Raw genomic sequence first — 22,266 nt, forward strand, 5'->3', positions numbered from 1 at the left:
GCTAAATGGCATAAAGATTAAATTATTAAGAACCCAATAAAAGCAAAAAATAGACCATATAGAGTTTATAGACCATGTATTAAAAAAGCTAAATGATAAGGTTTTAAACATTTTGTAGAAAACAAATCTTGTTTTTCGCTAAAGCATAATAAAATACATTTTCTTAAATTCAACTTTCTTATCAAACGTTTTAGATTTAAAGCAAACTGTGAGAACCAAAAACCACGATTTGTTTAATGAGACAAAAAAGTTGGCAAACGTATTTTGCGGTCAGTATAAGGATGTCGGCTATTTGCTGCACTAAACAAACTCGTCTTAATTGGTTAAAACTACGTCATTTAACTCCAACAAGCGCATGTTGTTTACGGGCAGTCCAATAGCCCATCCTCTGTTTACAAAACCAGATATTTTTAACAGCATTTTACAGTAAAAATACACAAGTAGCCTGCGTTTTTACATTTAAACAGTCGCCCTTAATTCCTCGTTACTCCAGTCTACTCCTTTAACCCACAAAGGCATTCGGAATCAAAATTTAACCAGAACGCAGCCAATTAGAATGATTGACACGACGCTATAAGGAAACAACCGCTGGGTCACGTGGTATCGTGCGGTCACGTGACTTACACGAAAAGGAGTTTGAACGAATGGCGAGATTTTTCATTTTTGTTTTGTCGCTAAACAAAATATGCAAGTTTGTTATAAATGTATGTCTGTCGAGAACTTGAGATTAAGAATATAGACAAAATTGAACACGGTTTAAATTAGTATAACACTTAATTTTTTTATAAAACAGAAAATAGAAAAAAATAGTACCAGTGAAAAATATAGATAGATTTTTTTATAGGTTTAAAATTAAATTTAAAATAAAGTTAAAATAAATATAGTAAAAAACTATTCCTAAAATAATTTATAACAGCAAATATGGGAATGTATTTTTCAATTTAACAAAATGGCTAACCAATTGCTCAATTATTTCTCGCTGTTCGGTTAAAGTAATCACATGGTTATGGTTAAGCCTACTGACAGCAAAACCTATATATGCGCTTACAACCGACGACAGATAGTACGTGCTTTCGATGGTGTAAAAATACCCCCACCACCGCCGGGGGAGCGTTTTGGGGCACAAAGTTACAGCCCGACGCTCGATTAAATCGTTCACACAATTGAGCATCCGTTTTGTGATAAGTTCTGTCCGCAGTAGGATCAAACTCTAAGTCTAAAGTGTTGAAAATGAACAGTTACTTCGATTTTGTAACTCTTCAACTAACAAAAACGCATTTTAAACTTAGATTTAAAAGGGATTTAACATGTTGTGTTGTGAAAGGGTTAATCCAGACTCGCCTTTTCGTTTTTTACGCTTGTTGAAAATGTTAAGAAGTTAAAAACGCATCATTTTTTTCCGGCAACGAAGATCGATTTTTTTCACGATTTCTTGTGACCTGATCACAACCAAAACCAGTTTTACGTCGAAGCATTGAATGATTAATGGTTAAGTTTGAAAGATTCAAATTTTATTGATGAATTGATAGCAATATATTACTTGTTAACTGGTCCAAATTAAATAAACATAAAAATATTATTAACAAATCACTAAATTTTTATTTAATAAAAAAATTTTAATATTTTAAGTTATGTAAAAAAGTAAAATACTCATAATATTGTTATCAATTTTAATCTTTTTAATTTTTTCTTATGTGTTTTTATCATGATTTATTTTAATCTACTTGATATTTTTTAATATTTTACAGTATAAATTAATACATAATGAGCTAATAACACAGATATTATATTATGTTATTGTTTTTTACACACTTAATAAATTACTTTAATAAAATGAGCAAATAAATAAAATATTAACAAACTGAAAACATTCATCAATTCGCGACAGATAGGTAAGCTCAAACAGAAAATGCAACGCTTGATCAAAATCACTTTTACCCAGTTTTAAGGCCCCCCTTTTTCTCTCCTTACCAATCAGGGTCACGGTTTACTTATGTAGGGGGTAACTTAAACCCCAGCGCACACGGTGGTATTGATATAAATGATATATGGTAAAAATAAAGCAAATGTAATTATTTGTCATATGATGCACAGAGGGTATAGAGTTGCAGTACTAACTAGCTTTAACGTAGGCCCAATTATTTACTTTAGGTAGCCGATATAGTTAATAATTTCAAAAATAATATTTGAGAAATTTATTATTATTTTGAATCGAAATTTTGGTATTTGAAAATTTTTTATTGATAAGTAGTTTTGCAGCGCAATTTTTTTTATTCAAAATAGAAAATTTTTTTTTGAAATCATTAAAAAATTTTGTCTTTTTTGATTAAAAGCAGCTTTTTAATTGTAAAAAATTCGCACTGGAATTCTTGTAATTTTAAATGTTAGAAATAGATTTTAGAGTTTTAAGGAACTTTGCTAATTTAATATTTTATCAATGTTGTTGGAGGTATTTATTTTTTATATATTTTAAGCCATATTTTACATAACGATAACAGTTTAGATAAATTAAACTTAATACAAGACTTTTCACACCGTTTTTATATAAAATAATTATACAAAATTAGAAAAATGTATATGCTTTTATCCATTATCAGATAAACATTATCAACACTATATTTATAACTAAAAAAAATCCGGAAAAAAATATTTAACAATATAACGCAAACTTCCGAATCAGAACCAGCTATTACTTTATAATTAGCGTTAAAAAAATAAATATTAAAATATTTAAAAAAATTAAATTTAAAGAATTAAAATTAGTAATTTAGATGATGGTATTTGTTTATTGAAGCCATTTTGTTTAACTGTATTTATATAAAGTGTCATAACATTAAAGAGATAGTGTTTATTATGGAACGTTTTATTATATAAAAGAATATATTTTTTCATAATTTATTTTTTTACATAACTAATAATTAATTATCTTCAACTTAATTAGATTACTGGTAAAATTTTGTTTTATAACTATTTTAGCATAACGAAATATTAACAGTTCGTTGATTATTATTTTAAATAAATTATTTTTGTATTTTGTATATAGTTTAGCTTTTTTAAACTTTAAAATTATTTTTTGTAAATAAAAAATAATTTAATTTTTGAATATTTTGTATTTTAAATGTTTTGATTTGAAAGTTAAAATACTTTATTTAACTTACAAATAAATAAAATGTACATTAGGTATTGGGTATCAAAAAAACTAATAAACTAATGTCGTTAGTGTATAAGTTAAAAATTGCTGTAAAAAGGCACGTACGATTCTAGATCGACGAGTGATTGGCTTACGCCGGTACTTGGCCCATTGTGACATCATAAGCGAAGTTAGTTTGACCTGTGCGTGTTGTATTTCAAAATTCTAAAATAAACTTGGTGTTTGTTGCTAGTTTTGACAAGACACAAAAAAACAAACAAAATAGATTAAAATTGTAATACTCGTTTTTTTAAATTAAATTTTTTATAAAGTATGATAAAAAAAAAGATTTATTGCGCTTGTATTTTAACTTTTAACTTAAACCCCCTAGATAATTTAAACTTTTTTTTTACAAGATAAACCTAAAAGCAATGTAAATGATATATCATTTATAAAACATGCATTTAACAAAAGTTAACCAAAAATTTGTCGCCATTTTTGTTTCACAGCTGGTAACACTCATAATTTTGCCAGACCATAAACGCTAAAAGATGCACTAGATAATAACTAACCTAAGGCCGACAACAAGGCCCACAACAAAATCCAGTCTAATGCATTTGATGAAAATTCGTGTTGTTAAAGGGTTAAATTTTAAGCATGACGGTCGGATATGTTAAAGTGCTAAAAAAATTGTTTATTTGATTTGCGGTCAACGATTTTAATCTCAAAAAGAAGTTTTTAAAAAGATAAAAGTCGGTTTGCTTCGGTCAAGTGTTTGAAATTTAAATTGAAGTCGTGTTAAAGTCATTTACATTATAAAAAAACGATTTTTAAAATATGTTAACTAAAAAAGGTTCTATGTAATAATAAAGGTTTGTGCAGAACTGTTTTAACAATTTTAGCAATTTTCCTATGGTACAAATAATGTGTTTTGTTTATTTGACATATATTTTAACTTTTATTTCCATTAGTATTCGATATACAATAACTAACTTAATTTATCTTTTTAAGTTTTAAAATATCATAAGTAACATGCGTAAAAAAACTGTTCAAAAATAATACTTTTTTTATTTAGTTATTTGAGCTGAACACTTCTAAATAAATTAAACTATTTCACTTTTTTTAAATCACAATTTACATTTTTTATTATTCTTGACATTTAGTTTGTTAAATTAAATGGTTAAATACTATTGTTTAAATTTAACAATAGTTTTATTGTAGTTCATATATCTAACACAAACTTAAAATTATTTTTTTAAAAAATTGTATTTAGTTTAAAAGTAATTTGATTAAATTCAATTAAGTTAAAGTCGCAAGTTCTGAGTTAAACTTTTACGTTTGATCGTAAATGACCCAAAACTAAACAAAAACTTTTCCAATTTCTTTAAAGGAATTAAAGAGATATAAATTAATCTTTTAAATTATGAATAAAATTTCTTAATTTTAGTTTTACATTTTGCAAAAAAATTAACAAATATCTATAAAAGTTTTGGTAATTTTAATAAATTAAAATAAAAATATTTTGTAGGCATATATTTAACAAAGTCGCCAAATCTAGAGCCTAGATATCATATTAACAAATATTTTTAGGTTTTAACATTTTTTTACTATATATTTTATTAGTAAACATTTATGTTTTGTATACTTCTTTAAATAAATCAATATTTAGTTTTTTTTTGAATACATCAGCTTAGTGGTTTTGTCTTACTACTTGTAAATATCACGCTTGTATTTCGGTTGTCGCGGTTCGTTTTATTAACTTGTGCCAAAATACCCATTACTAAGTTCAAGTGTATTGCCACAGAATAAGTCGTTCGTTCGAAAGTAAAACTTTGATGGAGATGACAGTTGTATTTAAAGATCGTTTACAAGTAAAAATATCGCCTAAATTCGCAGATAAAATTCCCGCAAAAAATTGATTTCTACCGAAGATGATTATTTAAATTAAAAACAAATATCTATCCAAAAAAAACATATTTTTAATTACTGACTAAATATTCCTATTTTTGCGCAGATTTTATTCATAAATTTATGTGTTTAAAAATTTTAAACCAAACAAAGTTTTACTTTAATAAAAATGGAATATGGACAACGAATCATTTTTCCAGGTTCGGCTGATCATTACGGCCAAAACTATGGAAAAATTGCTTCATTCGACGATAGAACTGCTGCTTGTGGAAACGACTATTTCGGCCACGTAGAGTCTCACTACAGTGACCCCGTGACACCCGGCGCTCCACCGGTCACCAATGGATACCGTCATCCGTTCCAACACCTGGCAGACATGGCGTCACAACATAGATACAACCTTTATCCAAGTTCGGGGATAGAGCAAAGTGAGTACACGTCAAGTTACGACCCTAACTCAGTTAACTCTATGAGCGAGGACTTTAACCATACAGCGCAGAGCGTTTCGAGCCCTTCAGTTATTTTACCTAATCAGAATCTCCCGACGTCGCCACGTGACCTTTCGAATCATTCTCAAGCTAGGAACAGACAGTCGGTATCACTACAGAGTTCACCATGTTCTTATCAGCGACCAAATCAACAAACAACGCGTTTGTCGCGAAGCACTGAGGATGCTAGTTACTACAGGATGCAAAATGAATACCAAACATCGCCAACAAATGATAGCAAGTATACAACTACCCCAACAATAACCGGTAAACCCTATTCTGTTTATCCACAAAACCAAACCGAGAACGCCACCAAAAAATTACAAAATGGAGTCGCCGAAAAAACTGATAGCGCTAAGACAACGACTTTAATGTCAAAGGGACAGAATGTAAATAAGCGCAACAAAGTCGCTAAAGAATGTGTTAAATTGGAGACTTCAGTTAATGGCGGTTACAAAGAAAAACCAAAATCGAAACCGACTGTCAAACCAATCTCAAATCTAGCCCCAAACGCAAAAACAGAATCTAACAAAAATTCTAATTTAAATACTGGCAACAACAACCACGGTAAAAAAGACAAAGACTTGACAATAAGTCTAAAAAGTAATGAAAAAGAACCAGAGAAATGTCGCACCCAGAAACCACCTTACAGTTACGTTGCTTTAATAGCAATGGCTATACGAGACTCGCACGAGAAAAAGCTGACACTCTCCGGAATTTATCAGTACATCGTCGACAAGTTTCCCTTTTATGAAAAAAATAAAAAGGGTTGGCAGAACAGCATTAGGCATAACCTTAGCTTGAACGAATGTTTTATTAAAGTACCTAGAGAAGGCGGTGGAGAAAGAAAAGGAAACTTTTGGATGCTGGATCCGAATTGCGAAGATATGTTTGAAAACGGAAATTACAGAAGACGAAGAAGAATGAAGCGACCTTACCGACCCACCGCAGGCCCTGGGGCTTCTATCTTAGACCCCTCGCGAGCCGCAATGCTAGGGTTAGTCGATTACAGCCCCTACGCACAATTCGGGGTACCTCACCCTTCCAAGTATCATATCGGTTCTTACAATTCCTATAACGGATGGGCAAATGGACATCAGGCTGCCCAAATCAATGGATACGGGTCCTGCCAGACCCCACCCGGACAGGACCCGCACTGCGCAATGCCACATCATCTTGGCCCCTCATATTACGGCACTGCTGGCTCAATGGGCACGGCGACATATGGTGGTGAAGCCCTAATGCATCAAGTCCCGGCAACCTCGTGCCATTCTGTGGGACTCGGGTTTCAATATTCCCCGCATAGTCCTTCGAACGACCCGTGCGCTATGGTAGGTCACCCGGGCCAGACAGCATTAAGTCATTTCAATTTCCATGGACACTCGGCGTACAGTTGGGGCGAAAAAATACATAACTAAACGTTTGTAAGTCTATAGAGCGTACTTCTATGCTATAGTTCAAGGTTGCATGTTATGTTGGTGGACAACTAAGATATATCAACTCGCTAATAACATTTTTAAATCCAAAAGTTCCATTTTTAATGTTTTGTAAATTGTGAATTGCGATGCACTTTTTTCGTTTTATTTCTTGTTAAAAAGGTGTCGAAAAAACTTGTAATAAAACCTGCAAAAAAGTAACAACTATAACAAATCTAAAAACTGTATTGTATTTAAACATGACTATACATAGATTTTTCACAATCATTTTTAAAGTCATATAGCGTTTTAACCAATTATTTTTTTTACAAATAATAATATTTTTAAGGCTATAAACAGTAATAGAACGGGTCAAATCCAAGCGACAAAGTTTGTCCAATTTAGCGACAAAATGTGACATGTTTTTAAGGACGGCCAATCTGTGTAAATGACCCTTGGTTGTAGATCTTTTACAATTAAGAGATAATGATGTCAAGCACTTTATGGTGGTGACCCATTTATTTGAATTGTAAAGGATCAAGTCATTTCTGGACGCCGTAATTTTAATTGGGTAGCTTAGACTCTATATGAACAATGCCTTTTATCTTGGTTTTGGCATACCAAATTAAACTATTTTTGGGTTTCTTATCAAGTTAATGCTTCAAATATAAATTTAATATTTCTAAGAAACTGATAACAACCATTTCTCTTAACTGATATCTTTAAATTGTAATCTTACTACCCGCGATATTAGAAATTTTAAGAAGCCATTTTTAATCGTGTTTATTTTTAAGCTTTTATGAAATTTTTAGTAACTAGTTCTGTCGATTTTCTTGTAATTTTGTTTAATGTTTAAGTGATTACCGCCGTTTTAGTTTTTGATTTATTTGTTTTATAACTTTTTGTCGAAATACACATTAAAGATTGTGTACTTTTTAAGATATTTTACATTAAGAAAGTGATATTTTTAAAACTAGCAATTTTTTCTAAAATAAAAACAAAATTATAATTACCAAAAAATATAAGTTAACAAGAAAATAATTAACCGAACAATATCATTAAAATTCTTTTTTTTTTAAAAGGAGTATCTAACAAAAAAACTAACAACTAGTTTTTTGGAAAAGCAAAATGGCGGAAAGTTATTTGATCAGACAAACTTTTTAAAAATTGAAACTATTTCTTATAAAATTAAACAACTTTTTATCTTATTACAAAACACAATTACATTTTGTGCCAAAGCTTTCTATTAAACCAAAATCACAAAATATTACCAAAAAAGGACGTTTAAATAATGTTAGATTAAATACAATTTAAAAATCAAAAACTCTATTTTTAAAATTGTGACGTCACTTTTAAACTATTCAATTCTGATCAAACGATTAGAATATGACAACCTTACAAGTGGGTCATGTTTATGGGTCAAAATGGGACCCGACATGGGTTAAAAATAGGGTCAGCAAAAACGCGCGGGTGGGCCCCACGTTTGACAGGAAACAGAAGACGGGGTAACCTGATACCCCGATCTTATAAGCCCCCTAACCCCGCGCGACAGGTTAAATAGACTGTAGAATTATGACGTAATAATAAATGGTTGTTGGCAGAGTAGTTTAGGTTGTTTATATTAAAATTATTCTTTATATTGCAAACAATAACCGAGTTGAGTATAAGCGTACAAAACATAACATTTAAATAAATATGCTTAAACTTCTCTCTCTATATATATATATATTGTATTACCGATATAATAATTAAAATAAAAACACATTTTTTTGGAAAATAAAAAATATATATAATTAAACTATCAGTAGTTTATAGTTTTCCAATCGAAATGTTCCTTAATAAATACATAATTTAATTAAAAACAGACAGCTTATACCAACAAGCTAACAACCACAAAACTGCAACATTTATAAACTAAACAACTTTCACCTGAAAAGATCCAAGTTACCCGCAAAAAATCGATTTTTTTCGACCACAAATAAAGGCACGATTTAGTAAAACCACGGCACACCGTGCGCTTGATATCAAGTTACAGACTTAAGGGTATGTCTACTAACCTGTTAGCGTAAGTCTATGGATTAACCAAGGTGGTCTTGCCACAAAATTTCGAGCAATTTTAACGATACTGTAGCTAATAAGTAAGAGAAATTAGATGTAATTTATGCTGTTGGCGGATTCAACATAGTAAGCGACTTCTATGTAAATATATAAGTGCCAATTACTACAATACTTTTAGTTTATGTTGGATTTTTAGTCTGAACATAAAAGTATGTTTTCTACTGTGTACTTTAAAATTAATCTTGTCATCTCAAAAAGTGTGCGAATTTCGGTTAATAAGAGCTATAAGATAATATTTATCATAGTAAAAATAATATGCCCTGTTTAATTAATTAGCCTTATATAAAATATATACATTAAATCGGTTTATCTGGTAAATTGTAACCAAAATGACCAACTAATGTAGTTGTAATAGTAAAACCATGCAATTATGAGTATAAGAGCTAGTGGACGTAAGAGGGCGCTCTAATTCCTTTTTGACAAACAAACTTGCCCCACTACCGACCTAAACATAACTCAAAATTACAAAACTACGATTTTAAATAAAATTTAATGTCATTTTTAACCAAAAGCACACATGTAATAAAAAATATTTGCAAAATTAAATACATTTTTCAAATTTGTAATACCTACAAAAACATGTAAATACTGAAATTGCATAAAATTAAAAATTATTATTTTAAATTTAATTTTTCATTTAAACTCTTGAATTTTAGGATGGAATTTTTTTTTTTAATCGCTTGAACGCAGCAACTTACATATTTTAAACTTGATACGGAGCAACACAGTGGGCAGATAATATTTTTTTTATTTAATTTTTAGAAAAAATAGAAAATAAATAATTTTTCTAACGAGGCAATTTGAGATATTTAATATAATGGGCATCTCAATATATTTAAAAGTCGCTACCAACTTAGTACAAAACAACATATAAACAGTGTTGTAAAATGCTTAAAGTAACTTCTCCAAGTATAATTAGACAAATTCATTCACAGACAAATAGAAAAACAAAAAATTAAAAAACAAAAAATTGTTGGCTCTTTTGATGCCGAAATTGCTGCTACTGTAAGTTTTAAATTACTTTTACAGCAATAACAATCCAACGTTCGTTCGCTTGATTTAAAACACGTGAAAAACGCCCAACGACATCATTTTTCAAAAGAGCCGACACTGTTAAAGTTTTTACTTCCAAGGGAGTTCCCCCGTGCTGTAACAACTCTCAAGACGATTCGGACTAAATTCGAATCATGATTTTGAATCCTCGAAAACTAAGTTTGCCCGAAAATCAGCTTTTAACTGGGTCAAGCGCATTTGCTTCCTCAACGCTGTATCGTTCTCGTTTTCTCGTGTTCGCTAGATGATGATCATGAGCCCCAAGTGAAGCCATGTCAGTTACGATACCAAGATTTCTTAATTCTTCCTCAACCAATGGATCGACTTCTTCTTCTTCATAAGTTCTAAAAAAAAAAAAAAAAAAGTTTGTAAAAAATTTTTACAAACTTAATTTATTTTAGCAAAATAGTTTAAAATGTAAACTCTTAGGAACTACTTACAGTTCCATGTTGTTGCCCTCGTTTCCCTGTTCCTCCGCGACCAATATCTCGTATTCTTCCGCCGCGTATTTTTCCCAATCGGAAGGTTCGCACAAAGAAGAATCGTGGTCCTATGACGTCATCAAAAAATTTTAAAAATCAAATTTAAAAAAAAAAGTTAAAAACAAAAAAGTAAACACTTTTAAAGTAAGCATTCGTAATACCTTAGGTGGCGCAAAAGGGTCTTTTTGTTCATTTCCTAAATATTTTTCAACGTTAAAGAAAGTGTCAAAAAACAAGTTAGCCATCTTGCAATTTTTCAGGTCTTTTAAAGTTATAAAATCTGGGTGTACAGGTTTCACCATATCTAACATCTAAATAAATCGAAAATAATTAATTATTAAAATAATTAATTATTAAAAATTAAAAAATTAAATTAAAAATAAAAATTAAAAATTTTGTAAAAATTAAATGTTGTTACCTGACAAATGCAATCTTCAAACGGAAGAGGTTCGATATCAAGTTGTTCCAATTTTCTCATCTGTTCCTCATAAAAGAATTCCATCTCATACATTGATATCATTCCATCTCCATTTATATCCATACAACGAAACCAATATTCAATACTAAAATAAAAAATTATTGGTTTTCGAAATTTATTTTTTTAGATTTAAAACCAATGCATTAATTGCACCGCGTTTTAAAAACCTAGAGTCACAGGTTCGATTCCTACCGTTGACCAAGAATATAAAAACTAAACAAAGCAAAAATAAAAAATATTTTAGCCTTGATGTTATGGGTACGATTCCAGCTGCCTACAGATATTTTTTTATAAAAAAATAATATGTTTTTTGTGAAATGTATTTAAATTAGCTAAAATGACGTCATAATGATAAAAGAATAACGTCACACTAACCTCGTAGCTGACGTTTTGTCTTCCTCGGAAATAAGAAACCAAACAAAGTCCACGTACGACATCTTCCCACTTCGATGGTCGGACGCATCCCACCGCGTGACGGCGCCACAGAGCACTCGGTCGATAAGACGACTTGATAAAGCTAAATTTAAAAAAATAAATATTACTAAAAATAAGAAAAAAATAAAATTCACATAGAAATCATAAAAATAAACATAGATATCATATAATACCTCCGTTGGAATGTCTTAAAAAGTCAGCTTTGTCGATGATCAAATCATGATCCATGTCCAACTCCCAAAACTTGCAATAAATAACATAAAAATGCTCGTACGAAAAATATTCTGTGATGGCGTTTATATCTTCTTCATCATCAAGTAAAGACAATATCTAAAAAAAATAAAAAATTTTAAAAAAAAGGTTAAAATGAATTCATTTTTCCCCTTACATTACAATGTATGCAACAATTAACATTTAAACCAAATGCAAATTAAGTATCACATATTTTAATTAGAAATACCAGATATTAGTTACGCGCAAAGTCCAAATAACTAAATGCCAAAAACGCAACAAATAAGTTAGTCATGCATACAATAATATTACGCATATAAGTGTATCGGTAAATAAACAATAAGTCAGAAACATAATACTTAAATAAGTTATTACTTTACATTGAGAAAATAAAACTGCCTAAATTTAAAAAAATAATTTTTGCATGTTTTTTAAAAAAAATTTCTTGTATTAAAAAAAAAAATATTTCTAAAGTGTTTTGTAAAAATTTTTTTCACATTTTCTATTATTGTATTTTAATCTATATTAATTCATAAAAAAAATTATATTTTAAAATAAATTTTGACTTACCGATAAAAAGTTACTTTTGCGAAGTTCATTAACAGTTATTTGTCCAGACCATGATCTATTTACTTGATAAAATATACGAGCTATTACCTAAAACAAAAAATATTTATAATTTTTATTTCTTTAATAAAAATACCAAAATATATCAAAAATACAATAATTCCTTTTAAAAATCCTTTAAAAAATATGATATAATTATTAAAGTAAATGCTCTTATACAGATGGCAATTTGTTTTACCTTTTAGAATTAATAAAGTTGTTTTTTACAAACAACAACTTGGTACTTACAGTATTCATATATCTTGTGTGAAATTCTGGTGCATCGCGAAGAAAAACTAAACCAGGATGACCTTCAACTATATCCTAAAAAAAAGTTAGAAAAAATTAAAAACTTATAAAAAAAAAAGTTAAAAATTTCAAACAATGAGATACACATACGAAATTAATATCAAAAATATATTTAGCTTTTTTTGTTTGATTAATTTGTTTAAATAAATTATTTTTTGTCAATTTTTTTACCTGTAATAAAACTAAAAAATCGTCGAATTCGAGATACGAGTTTCCCTTCTTCGCCAACATCGAAATAAAACGAGAAGCGTCGTCATGGTTACATAAAGTCACCCTAACAAAAAGAAAAAAATGTAACAATTTTAAACTCAAACTAATATTATTTACTTGGCAAAATACAATGTCTCATAGGAAAATTTGACATAGAAATCTTACTTTTTCCACATCGTGATGACGTCATTTCTGGTTACAGTGTTGAGGTTAGAGTTGTTCGAAGCTTTAAAGATCGCTGACTTCCAGTAGGCGCTCAAACCACAAGCCTAAAAAAGTAAAATAATTAAAATTAAAAAAAAATTATTAAAACTTTTTAATTAAAAATGAATTTTAATTAACTTTTATGCAAGTACGTGCAGCATGTATGCAAAGGTTTCAGTTTCCTTAAAAAAGCGGAAACTGAAAATTTGAAGCTCTACCGTTCAACCTTATTACAACATACTAGTCACGTACCAATAGAAAAATATAAAATACACTAAAAAACATGAGTTTATTTTTAGGGTGCGAAAGTTTGCCTTTTTACATCGAGGATAAATGAATATGGAAGGGTGATAACTTACCCCGGCAATTGGTCCTAACTCCCGGCGCGTCAACTTTTCTTTCCCGATCTTATTAAAAGCTTCTTCTATCTTTGCAATAGTAGATTCAACAGTGCCTTAAGATATAAACAAATACATTTGACACGAAATAAAAATTATAAATTTAAAAAAATTAATAAATAGAAGTGTATTAGAAAATTTATGTAAAAATATTTTGTTAGAAACAGTGTTGTCAAATAATTTTTACCTTTTAAGCAGGGTTGCCCTTTCGGAAAATAAAATTTAGGAATTTTTAGACTTAGATTTTTTTCGTTTTTTGTGTTGACAGGAGATGAAGGTTTAGTTGTATTGGTGGTAAACTGAAAATAAAAAATAATGTTTAAAAGTTAATTAAAAAGTACAATCAAAAGAATTAAATATTTACTATTCTTAAAAATAACTGATTTAAATCTAAAATTAATTTGAATAAACACACTTTTAAATGCTTTATGAATGAAATACAACATGACACAAATTTATATTAATAACTCAACCTAGTTTAAACTATATTAACTTATCAATATTTATATGAATCACTAGATTTTGGACCCATTTTAAACCTTTCACCTATATGACATATCCTTATACGCACAATTAACGTATTTGACACCAAATGCCATGTATGACGTTATGCATGACGTCATAAACGGACCGGGTTTAAATATTTAAACAGGCGAATCTGACGCTTCGCACGTTGCATATTCGCAAATTTTAATACAGAAATTTTTTATTAAAAAAATTTAATTTTTGCATTTTATAACATTTTTTTGGTTCTAATAAAATTAAATTAATTTTAGACTGTTTTTTTATATTTTTAAACTCAATAAATAACTTATTATTTTTTTTTTAAATGTATTATTTTAACCCCCGATATTTATGGTTCGAACCCCATTGCACCCAACTTACGATTGAATCATCCTTTAAAATATTTGCCACAAAAACTTCTTCATTTAAACTACAATCCATCTCATCAAAGTGATTTGCAATTAGCAACATTTTTACAAATTTTTTTTATTAACTTATTGTCAGTATTTCTATAAAACAATTTTTTTTAATTATTTTTTTCCATAAATTTTACTAAAGAATTTCTTAGGTTCAAACCCTCCTAGGTGAAGTATTGAATATTAATTCTGCATACTAAAAACCGCTTGGTTAAGGTAAAAAATATTATCATCTTATTTTTGGTATCTGAATTACTAAAATAAAAAATGTAAAAGTTCTAAATAAAAAACAATACAAAAATAACTTAAAGTTAAAACTGAATCAGCAAATTTCCACCATTGTCTTACTTATACACTGTCCGAAAAACTAAATTCTATAAAGAAACGGTTGCTTTATATATAAAGTCAGAAAAATAACGAAACTACTCATACCAGATATGAGGCATGGCACGCTTGATGCCGCGGTGTATTTATTTAAGGGTTTAATTAAAAAGTGCTTTTAAGAAAAAATGCCAGCAAAGAATTGAAAATACCGTTCTATTATATATAAATTGTAACAAAAAATTTAAAAATTGTAAAACTAAGTACTATAAAATCCATGTTTTTTTTTATTTATTTTATTTTTTTTAAACAGATTTAAACGCCAAAAATAAATTCTAAGTCTAAAATATAATAAAGTTTAAGTTGATTAAATTACTACCATAATTAAGTTTTAAGCTAGACTTTATTTTTATTTTGTTATATTTCACTAAACTTTAAATTTAGAAACTAGTCGTTCAAATAAAAGTCTAAAATATTTGAATTTTTCATTGCTACCAACTATAAATAAGACTGGATCATATTATTGTTAGCACCTACAAAAATTAAATTTCGTTTTCATAAATGAAAACCTGTAAAAACAAAGTTAAAAAAAACTTTCATTTTCTGGGAACCCATTTACAATTTGTTTTTCTTATAAATATATCGCGGGTTAAACGATGTCATTGATTGACATTAACTAATTAATTATCCATCATTTTCCGGTAACTTTTTATTTGTCCGAAAAAAAATGGGACGTCACAGATATAGTTTATGTAAGTTTCTATTCAACAAAATTCAATACTCTATTCTGCTTTTAACTTTTGAACTTATAATCCTAAAATTCGTTGCCCTATTTTTGTCAAATTTTTGTTATTTATGGTTGAACTATACAAGGCATTTAACCCATTATAAGTATATTTACTTAATTTAACAAACTTAATAACTGTTAAAAGAATTTTTTTAATATCCTGTTATAATATTAATTTATTTACATGTTATTTTTGCCTAGACAACGCAATAGTTTATTAAATTAGATATAAAAATACACTAAACAATTTTAAGTTACTATGTTTACATTAAATAATCTATTGAAACTTGATAATTAAAACACTTCATTTAAAAATAGGTTAAAACTATCTATTCTCACTAAGACGTTAACGTTAACCTTTTTAAAAAACCTAAAACTAAAATAATGCGTAAAACACCTCATAGAAAAAATGCCCTTTATTAAATCACCTAAAAAATTCTTTTTACCACCGTACGTAGTCACTGTTAAAAAAACGTGTGGGATTTTGTTTTTAACGAAATATTTTAAATTGTTTAAATATTTCTTTGAGTTTTATATTTTCGATTTTCGTGTGTTTATCTAAAAATAGATGTTCTAAAGTAGACCAAAATTAAAACAACGCTATGATTTAGTCTACACATTAGGCATGAGCTTATTTTTATTGCGAAAAATTATATAAGATGTCCCTTATCTTAAAACACTTTGTCTAATATTGATTTAAAATGACATTTACAGAAACCAATGTATGAACCACCATTATTCAATCGAATTTCGACAAATCAATCAATTTAAATTGGGGTTTAAAAGGCGGTTAATTAACATATAGATTTTCTGTCTAAAAATCTAACATTTTTGCAACGGTAGTCTATAAAAAATTCTAAAATTATCAAACTGTTGCCTATTTATATTAAATTATTAATCTCTTAAAAAATTGCATACTAATTCAATAAACTACCTTATATTATCGCATCATTATTATACTAATAACTATTTAGTACCATCGCTTGTTAACTAAACTCTTTAATAAAATCATACTGTCGTACTTTACTATTATATAGCCTGCTACTAGGTAACTGTGCTAACAATGAATGTCTATAGACGGTGTTAACACCTATGAACAATAGAAACTGGCACGTGGTAATAAAAAATGTAAACAAGAATTAAATTTAAATCCAGAACCAGCAATACAGATGCTGTATTAGAACTATTAAAAAAGTTATGGTGTTTAAATTATTAAATCCAAATGCCAGTTCTGTTTTTGATATTTTTTAAGTTTTAGTTTTTAAAGAATATTATACTTTTGACTAAATTTAAATTGATTTTTAGAATTAAACTTTTATATAACTAAGTTTAGATGACAAAAAAGTAATTTTCGCAAAATATTAATGAAGAACTATTTTTTTAAAAATCAAGATTAGAAATTGTTTTATAAAATGAATGATTTGAATCTACAATTTTGCTTTAAATTTAAAACAATACTTTTGCTTGTCAATCAAAATTTCTTTACAAAAAACAAATAAATTTACCCATTAATATAAAAAATAATGTTAATTTCACGCGCTCAAAAAAAAATTTAATTTTAATTAATTTTAAAACGCAAATTTAAATTAGATATTTTTCCAATGAAATATGTTGTTTTTTTGCTAAAGATTATATTTAAATCAACTTATGTGTGCATTTTATTAAAACACTTAAACTATTTACTTTACTTGAAACGAATATTTAAATATAAATACTAAACCAACAAAACTATTAATTTGAACTTAACTTAACTACGTTTTATACTAAACATACATTAAAGCACACATTAAAATCGCATTAAGTAATTCATCAAATATATTTTTACTTATAAACATCATTAAAAAAAATGTTCATTTAAATTTTCTCTTTAAATTTAATAGAAACCAGCCAAAACGATTTATTAAAATTCTGTTACGTATATTACCATTTCCCTATATTATAACGACGACCGGGTTTATTAAAAAAAAAACAATTTTGCTGACGTCATAAATTGAGTAAATAGAGGACATGACGTCACAAAAACTGAAATTTTTTTCGCTATTTAACTTTATAATAAGAGGTCATTAGAAATCAAGTTCAAATTTTTTACTTTAAATTTTTGAGTTTTTATTTTTTGAATATTTTACAAAAATGTTTTTAGAATTATTCATAGAAAAAAGGTTAAAATAATAATAATTCAAAGTCATGGTGTCGATGACGCGTTTGACGTCATATTTAATATATTTGTGCCTTTTTTAAGAAGCAATAACCTAAGAATTTGCGTTATCTTGATATGAGATGTTATGATAAAATTTCTAATTTGGCATTTAAACTATAGTTAACATTTAAAAAAGTTGTAAAAAATGTCTTTTTTAAAATTATATTTGAAAATTGCATACCTTTCTTAATTATAGATTAAGTAGTTTTAAAAATAAGTAGTTTTAAAAATAAGTTTCAAAGACTAATAAATTAAAATGGGGCGTTACTAAATTAAAAGATATCTATAATTTCCTTATAACAATAAAATGACAGAGATTAGCATTTAAATGCCTTATAAAATTCGTAAATTATATGGTTCTAAATAGATATACATCTATTACCCCAATACACAAATATTTTTTAAATTTTAAAACGATTTATTATTGAGGTTAAGAAAGTTAAAATCATGTTTAGTTTACGGTTCTCCAAAAAATTTTAAAAATTAATAAGATTTTTTACAAAACCGTAAAAGTAACGATTAATTTTAAGAAAACCGTAAAATACACATAATTCAACAATTGTATATTGTTATCATGTTTATATAACTTTCAAACAAACAGCTTATAATACATGATTCATAAATTCAAAAATGTCAGAACCGATATTATCACCTATACGTGAAAACCAAGACTATCCAAATTGCAAAACAGAAAACACGTAGAATACATGTTAATCCGGTTTAGCAAAACCAAATTAACCATCATAAGGTATTAATACACATATGTATATAGCGTCAATGCGTTTTCTGCGTAGGCTTTATAACGTAATGCATTTAAAACAACAACAATACATTATTCATAGATTGAAAATTTCTAATGTTTTTTCGAATTTTTGTTTTGCAAATATATGGGATTTTATTGGGCTATATTTACATGTGTTTTTTTATGGTGTACCACATAAATCATACAAATAGTACTTTTTTATTACTAAAAGTTAGTATGTTGATATATGTCGACATTTAAAATGTTAAACCACTTTCGTTTTAGGTTTAGTATAGCCTTTATTTATAAGTAACTTATTACTCTCATTAATATATATATAAAATAACTTTTTTATTTAGTTTAATTTTCCCTTAATTAACCCGTATTTTCCATAAAAAAAAGATAAAAAAACTATTGCAATAATGCTATGCTACGATAGGCAGCTGTCAGAATCAAACCCCGTACCTCGCCGCTTAAATCTCTTTTTTTTACAGTCAATAAAAAAAATTGTGAACTCTTACCTTATTTGCAGCTTCATCTACAGATGATTTATTCTCAATTTCCGTTGATACGTCATTCTCGTTTTGAGTAAAACTATTTACATCCGTTTCTTTATTTATTATTTTGTCATCTAAATTTTTGGAAATTTCAGTAACAATTTCTGCTGATTTTTCTGGTATTTTTTCCTGCAATATTTCAGTTTGTAAAGCTGTAATATTACCCTTTTTTAAATTGTCGATTTTGGAATCTTTGATATTTAAGTCCGTCTCCACTTTCTCGGATCCAAGATCAAAGTCCTTCGATACGTTTTCATTTTTAATATTATCTTCTTCTTTCTTTAAATCCTCATAAAAATGTGGCACTTTTTTGTTTAATTCGTGCTCATTAGGCCTCGAATAATTGTTAAAAATATTCGAAAAACTCGTAGACTCTTCTGGAAAACTAGTCCCGAATTCTATAGAGTTATCCGAATAAATACGGGGACAATTTATCCCTACTACTGCGGTCGACATATTTTGCTGTTTAGTTTCTACGGAGGAATCCGTTTCTGTATAGTTCTCTCCGTTCGAGTCACGTGATCCCGCCTTTCTCTCTTCGCCTTTTTCGCTTTTTTCGCTTTCGCCGTTTTCGAGAGAAAGTCCGGGCAGCGTCTCGGTGCGGATTTCTTGGTCGAAAATTTGATTAGGTTCGTCTTTTTTAGTGGAAGCAGTAAAAACTTGACTTTTAATAACCCCATTTTCAGTGTTATATTCATCTCGAGATATAGAATGACCATCCAAATTACTTTCTATGTTTTTAAATAAGTTGTTTGATAAAGTACCCCTAAAATTATCAGTAATGTTTTCATTTAAATCACGACTTATGTTATTTGTTTCTTGTAACTGAAAATCGTTCGCAGAAACTTGAGATTTGTCTAAAGTCGTGAAATCCTCATTCGCAGACACATTATCACGCAATTGTTGGCTATTAGAAACAACAACAGTAGAATTTTCATTTAAAGTTTTGTCCCTTGCTGTATTTAAATTAACGTTATTCCCAGTTGGATTATTAGTCCTCATGAGATTCCGCAGAATACAATTCCTCGCTGCAGACTTCCGTATATCGTTGTTATTAGCATTCGATGCGTTGCAGTTAATAGAGTTAATTGTATTAGGTCCCCCGATTGAGATACTGTCATTTTTTGCTAATGCATTTTCTATAGGGGTTGATATTTCGGTCTTGTCTATTCTGCCATCTTGAAAATCTAAAGAATCTATTTCTGATTTTAAATTTTTTGAATTTTCTGATTTATTTCCGTTTTTATCGCACATGACTTTATATGCTGAAGAATTTCTTGAATTGTTTTTCTTTAATTGATCACTGTTATTAGCAATCGAATATGAATAAAAACCATTGTTAGTTCGATTGTTTACATTTGTTGACGCTTCTGATGACACCGCCGACGAGTCACGCTGTGGTGGCACTGACGTCACTGTTTCCTGGCGTGACGCATGCCCAAAACGGTCACCATTACTACTCGAAAGTGATTTGGGGAGAGTGACGCGAATTTTTACATTTCGATTGCGGATGTTGTCCGGCAATCTTATTCTCCGAACGTAAGGTCTACTGTGACGTAATTTATTTTCTGATGACGTCACGTTGTTAACAAAAGTACCCGAATCGGTCACGTGATACACTGGGATAGGAATTGGAGCCATCTCCTTGCGGACTGGGTTGGGTAATTCAGCACCGTCGCCGCTACAGCGATATTTCGAACTGTAATCAATTGTTTCCGGTTCGAAACCCGGCCGGGGTGATGTTTTTGAATATTTAAAATAATCCAAATCTTTGTTTCTTTGTCTGGAATCTTTGGATGAATTTGAGTTAGCGGGATTGCATTGAAATGTAATCGAGCTGCGATAGCGTTTTTGTTCTTCGCTATTATCTAGTCCGGTTTGCGGGGGTTTATTCTGAGTAATTAGCTCGCTATTGTCTTGCAAATACTTCCTGCTTAGCTTCGTATTGTTATCATTACTCCATTTCAATGAATTGGCGTCTGGGTCAACATAATTACGATTTCCGTCAAAATGCGTCTTTACAAGTCGCTCTTTGAGCTCATTGTTACTCCGCATTATATTTTGATTGCCACTGCTTTGGTAGTTAAACTCTGGCATAATTCGTACCTTGAACTTCGTACCTCTCGGACTTCGGGAGTTATGCACGATCGCGGCGGGGGGTCGGCTTACCGCGTCCGGTGAAAAATCAAAATTACTTCCAATGTTTTCGTGCGACCAGTCGGTAAACGAAAGAGGTAGAATGTCGTCCGCTACTTCGTGTAACATTTTTCGTCTGAGGGCGTGCATGAGCACGTGTCGACTGCGCATGCGCCGAATTCCCAACTCTGAGGCAGTAAACTGATGACGATCTCTTAACATCGACATTTTTTAAAATTCACTTAAAAAATACCTGAGCCAAAATTTAAAGAAAAGTAATTAAGTTTTCAACAAATAAACGCAATACATGTTGTAAATAATTAATATGCACACGATTTTTATAGCAAAATATTTGATAATAACATTTTATACACTTTCTAAGACTGGCTAAAATATTTACAAAGCTTTTGACAGAAAATTATAAGTTACTACAGTATATATACCGCATATGTCAACACACAGTATGTAAATACAATTTGCATTTTAACTAACTCATACTCTGTAACTGGGTTCCTACCGAATTATCTTCAATAGAAATTTTCTATAGCTTTTTACTAAATATACGCATATCGGAAATTAAGCGCATTTCAATAAACAAAAACTTAACCTAAACCTGCTGCAGGCTAACGCAAAGGTTAAGAACTTATAGAACACAAACTTGCACAATGTAGTGTGTATTCTTTATACTAAGTTTATATTTTAACCTTTAGTAAAGGCGCGTATAAACCTAGCCTAGTCTGTGGTTTTGGATTAATAATTTATTACTTGTTTTTTTCGCGGATAGATTGTGTTACAACTCATTCTTTTAAACGTGTTTGTTCAAAATAAAGGAGTTGATAATTATATTAATTAATTACAAAGAAAAAAGGTGATAAAAATTGTTGGATTTATGTTATTTTTAGTGACTTGCCTTACCTAAAAACCAGTCAAAATCAACTAATATATACTGCTCTATATAACAAGAAAATTATTTTAGAATCACAATTTTTTATAAAATATAACTACATTATAATCTTTTAGACAAATATATTAAAACCTCAAATAAACGTTTCCGATTGTAAGCGCTTGAATGGTAGATGCCATCACAATACCTTTCTAAATAAACAAAATATTCGCTGCAATCTGAATACTTAAAATACTT

General features: G+C 28.9%; 2 protein-coding genes across 2 annotated transcripts; one reads left to right on the forward strand and one right to left on the reverse strand.

Annotated features, from left to right (window-relative positions):
- The first annotated feature begins 5,151 nt into the window (after window positions 1-5,151).
- Window positions 5,152-7,802, forward strand: LOC145742082 (uncharacterized). The gene has a single exon (XM_082559833.1). It carries the CDS (start codon window positions 5,208-5,210, stop codon window positions 6,942-6,944), a length of 1,737 nt encoding a protein of 578 aa, XP_082415959.1. The 5' UTR covers window positions 5,152-5,207; the 3' UTR covers window positions 6,945-7,802.
- Window positions 7,803-9,530: 1,728 nt separating this feature from the next.
- On the reverse strand, window positions 9,531-21,353 carry LOC145742337 (uncharacterized). Its single transcript, XM_082560118.1, has 13 exons — window positions 18,954-21,353; window positions 13,653-13,764; window positions 13,427-13,521; window positions 13,029-13,132; window positions 12,825-12,927; window positions 12,594-12,668; window positions 12,309-12,395; window positions 11,681-11,837; window positions 11,448-11,589; window positions 11,013-11,157; window positions 10,756-10,905; window positions 10,553-10,662; window positions 9,531-10,456 (listed from the first exon to the last, which is right to left on the reverse strand). The coding sequence occupies exons 1-13, from the start codon at window positions 21,351-21,353 to the stop codon at window positions 10,285-10,287; spliced, it is 3,852 nt and encodes a 1,283-aa protein (XP_082416244.1). The 3' UTR covers window positions 9,531-10,284.
- Window positions 21,354-22,266: the final 913 nt, after the last annotated feature.

Source organism: Corella eumyota, chromosome 2 (assembly GCF_963082875.1).
Source record: "Corella eumyota chromosome 2, kaCorEumy4.1, whole genome shotgun sequence".
Taxonomy (NCBI): Eukaryota; Metazoa; Chordata; class Ascidiacea; order Phlebobranchia; family Corellidae; genus Corella; species Corella eumyota.

Coding starts and splice junctions, on each gene's coding strand:
- LOC145742082 (XM_082559833.1), top strand. CDS start 5,208: ATGGAATATGGACAACGAATCATTTTTCCAGGTTCGGCTGATCATTAC.
- LOC145742337 (XM_082560118.1), bottom strand. CDS start 21,353: ATGTCGATGTTAAGAGATCGTCATCAGTTTACTGCCTCAGAGTTGGGA. Junction 12,396..12,593: donor ACACAAGATATATGAATACT/GTAAGTACCAAG, acceptor TTTTTGTTTTAG/GTAATAGCTCGTATATTTTA. Junction 10,663..10,755: donor ACCCTTTTGCGCCACCTAAG/GTATTACGAATG, acceptor ATGACGTCATAG/GACCACGATTCTTCTTTGTG.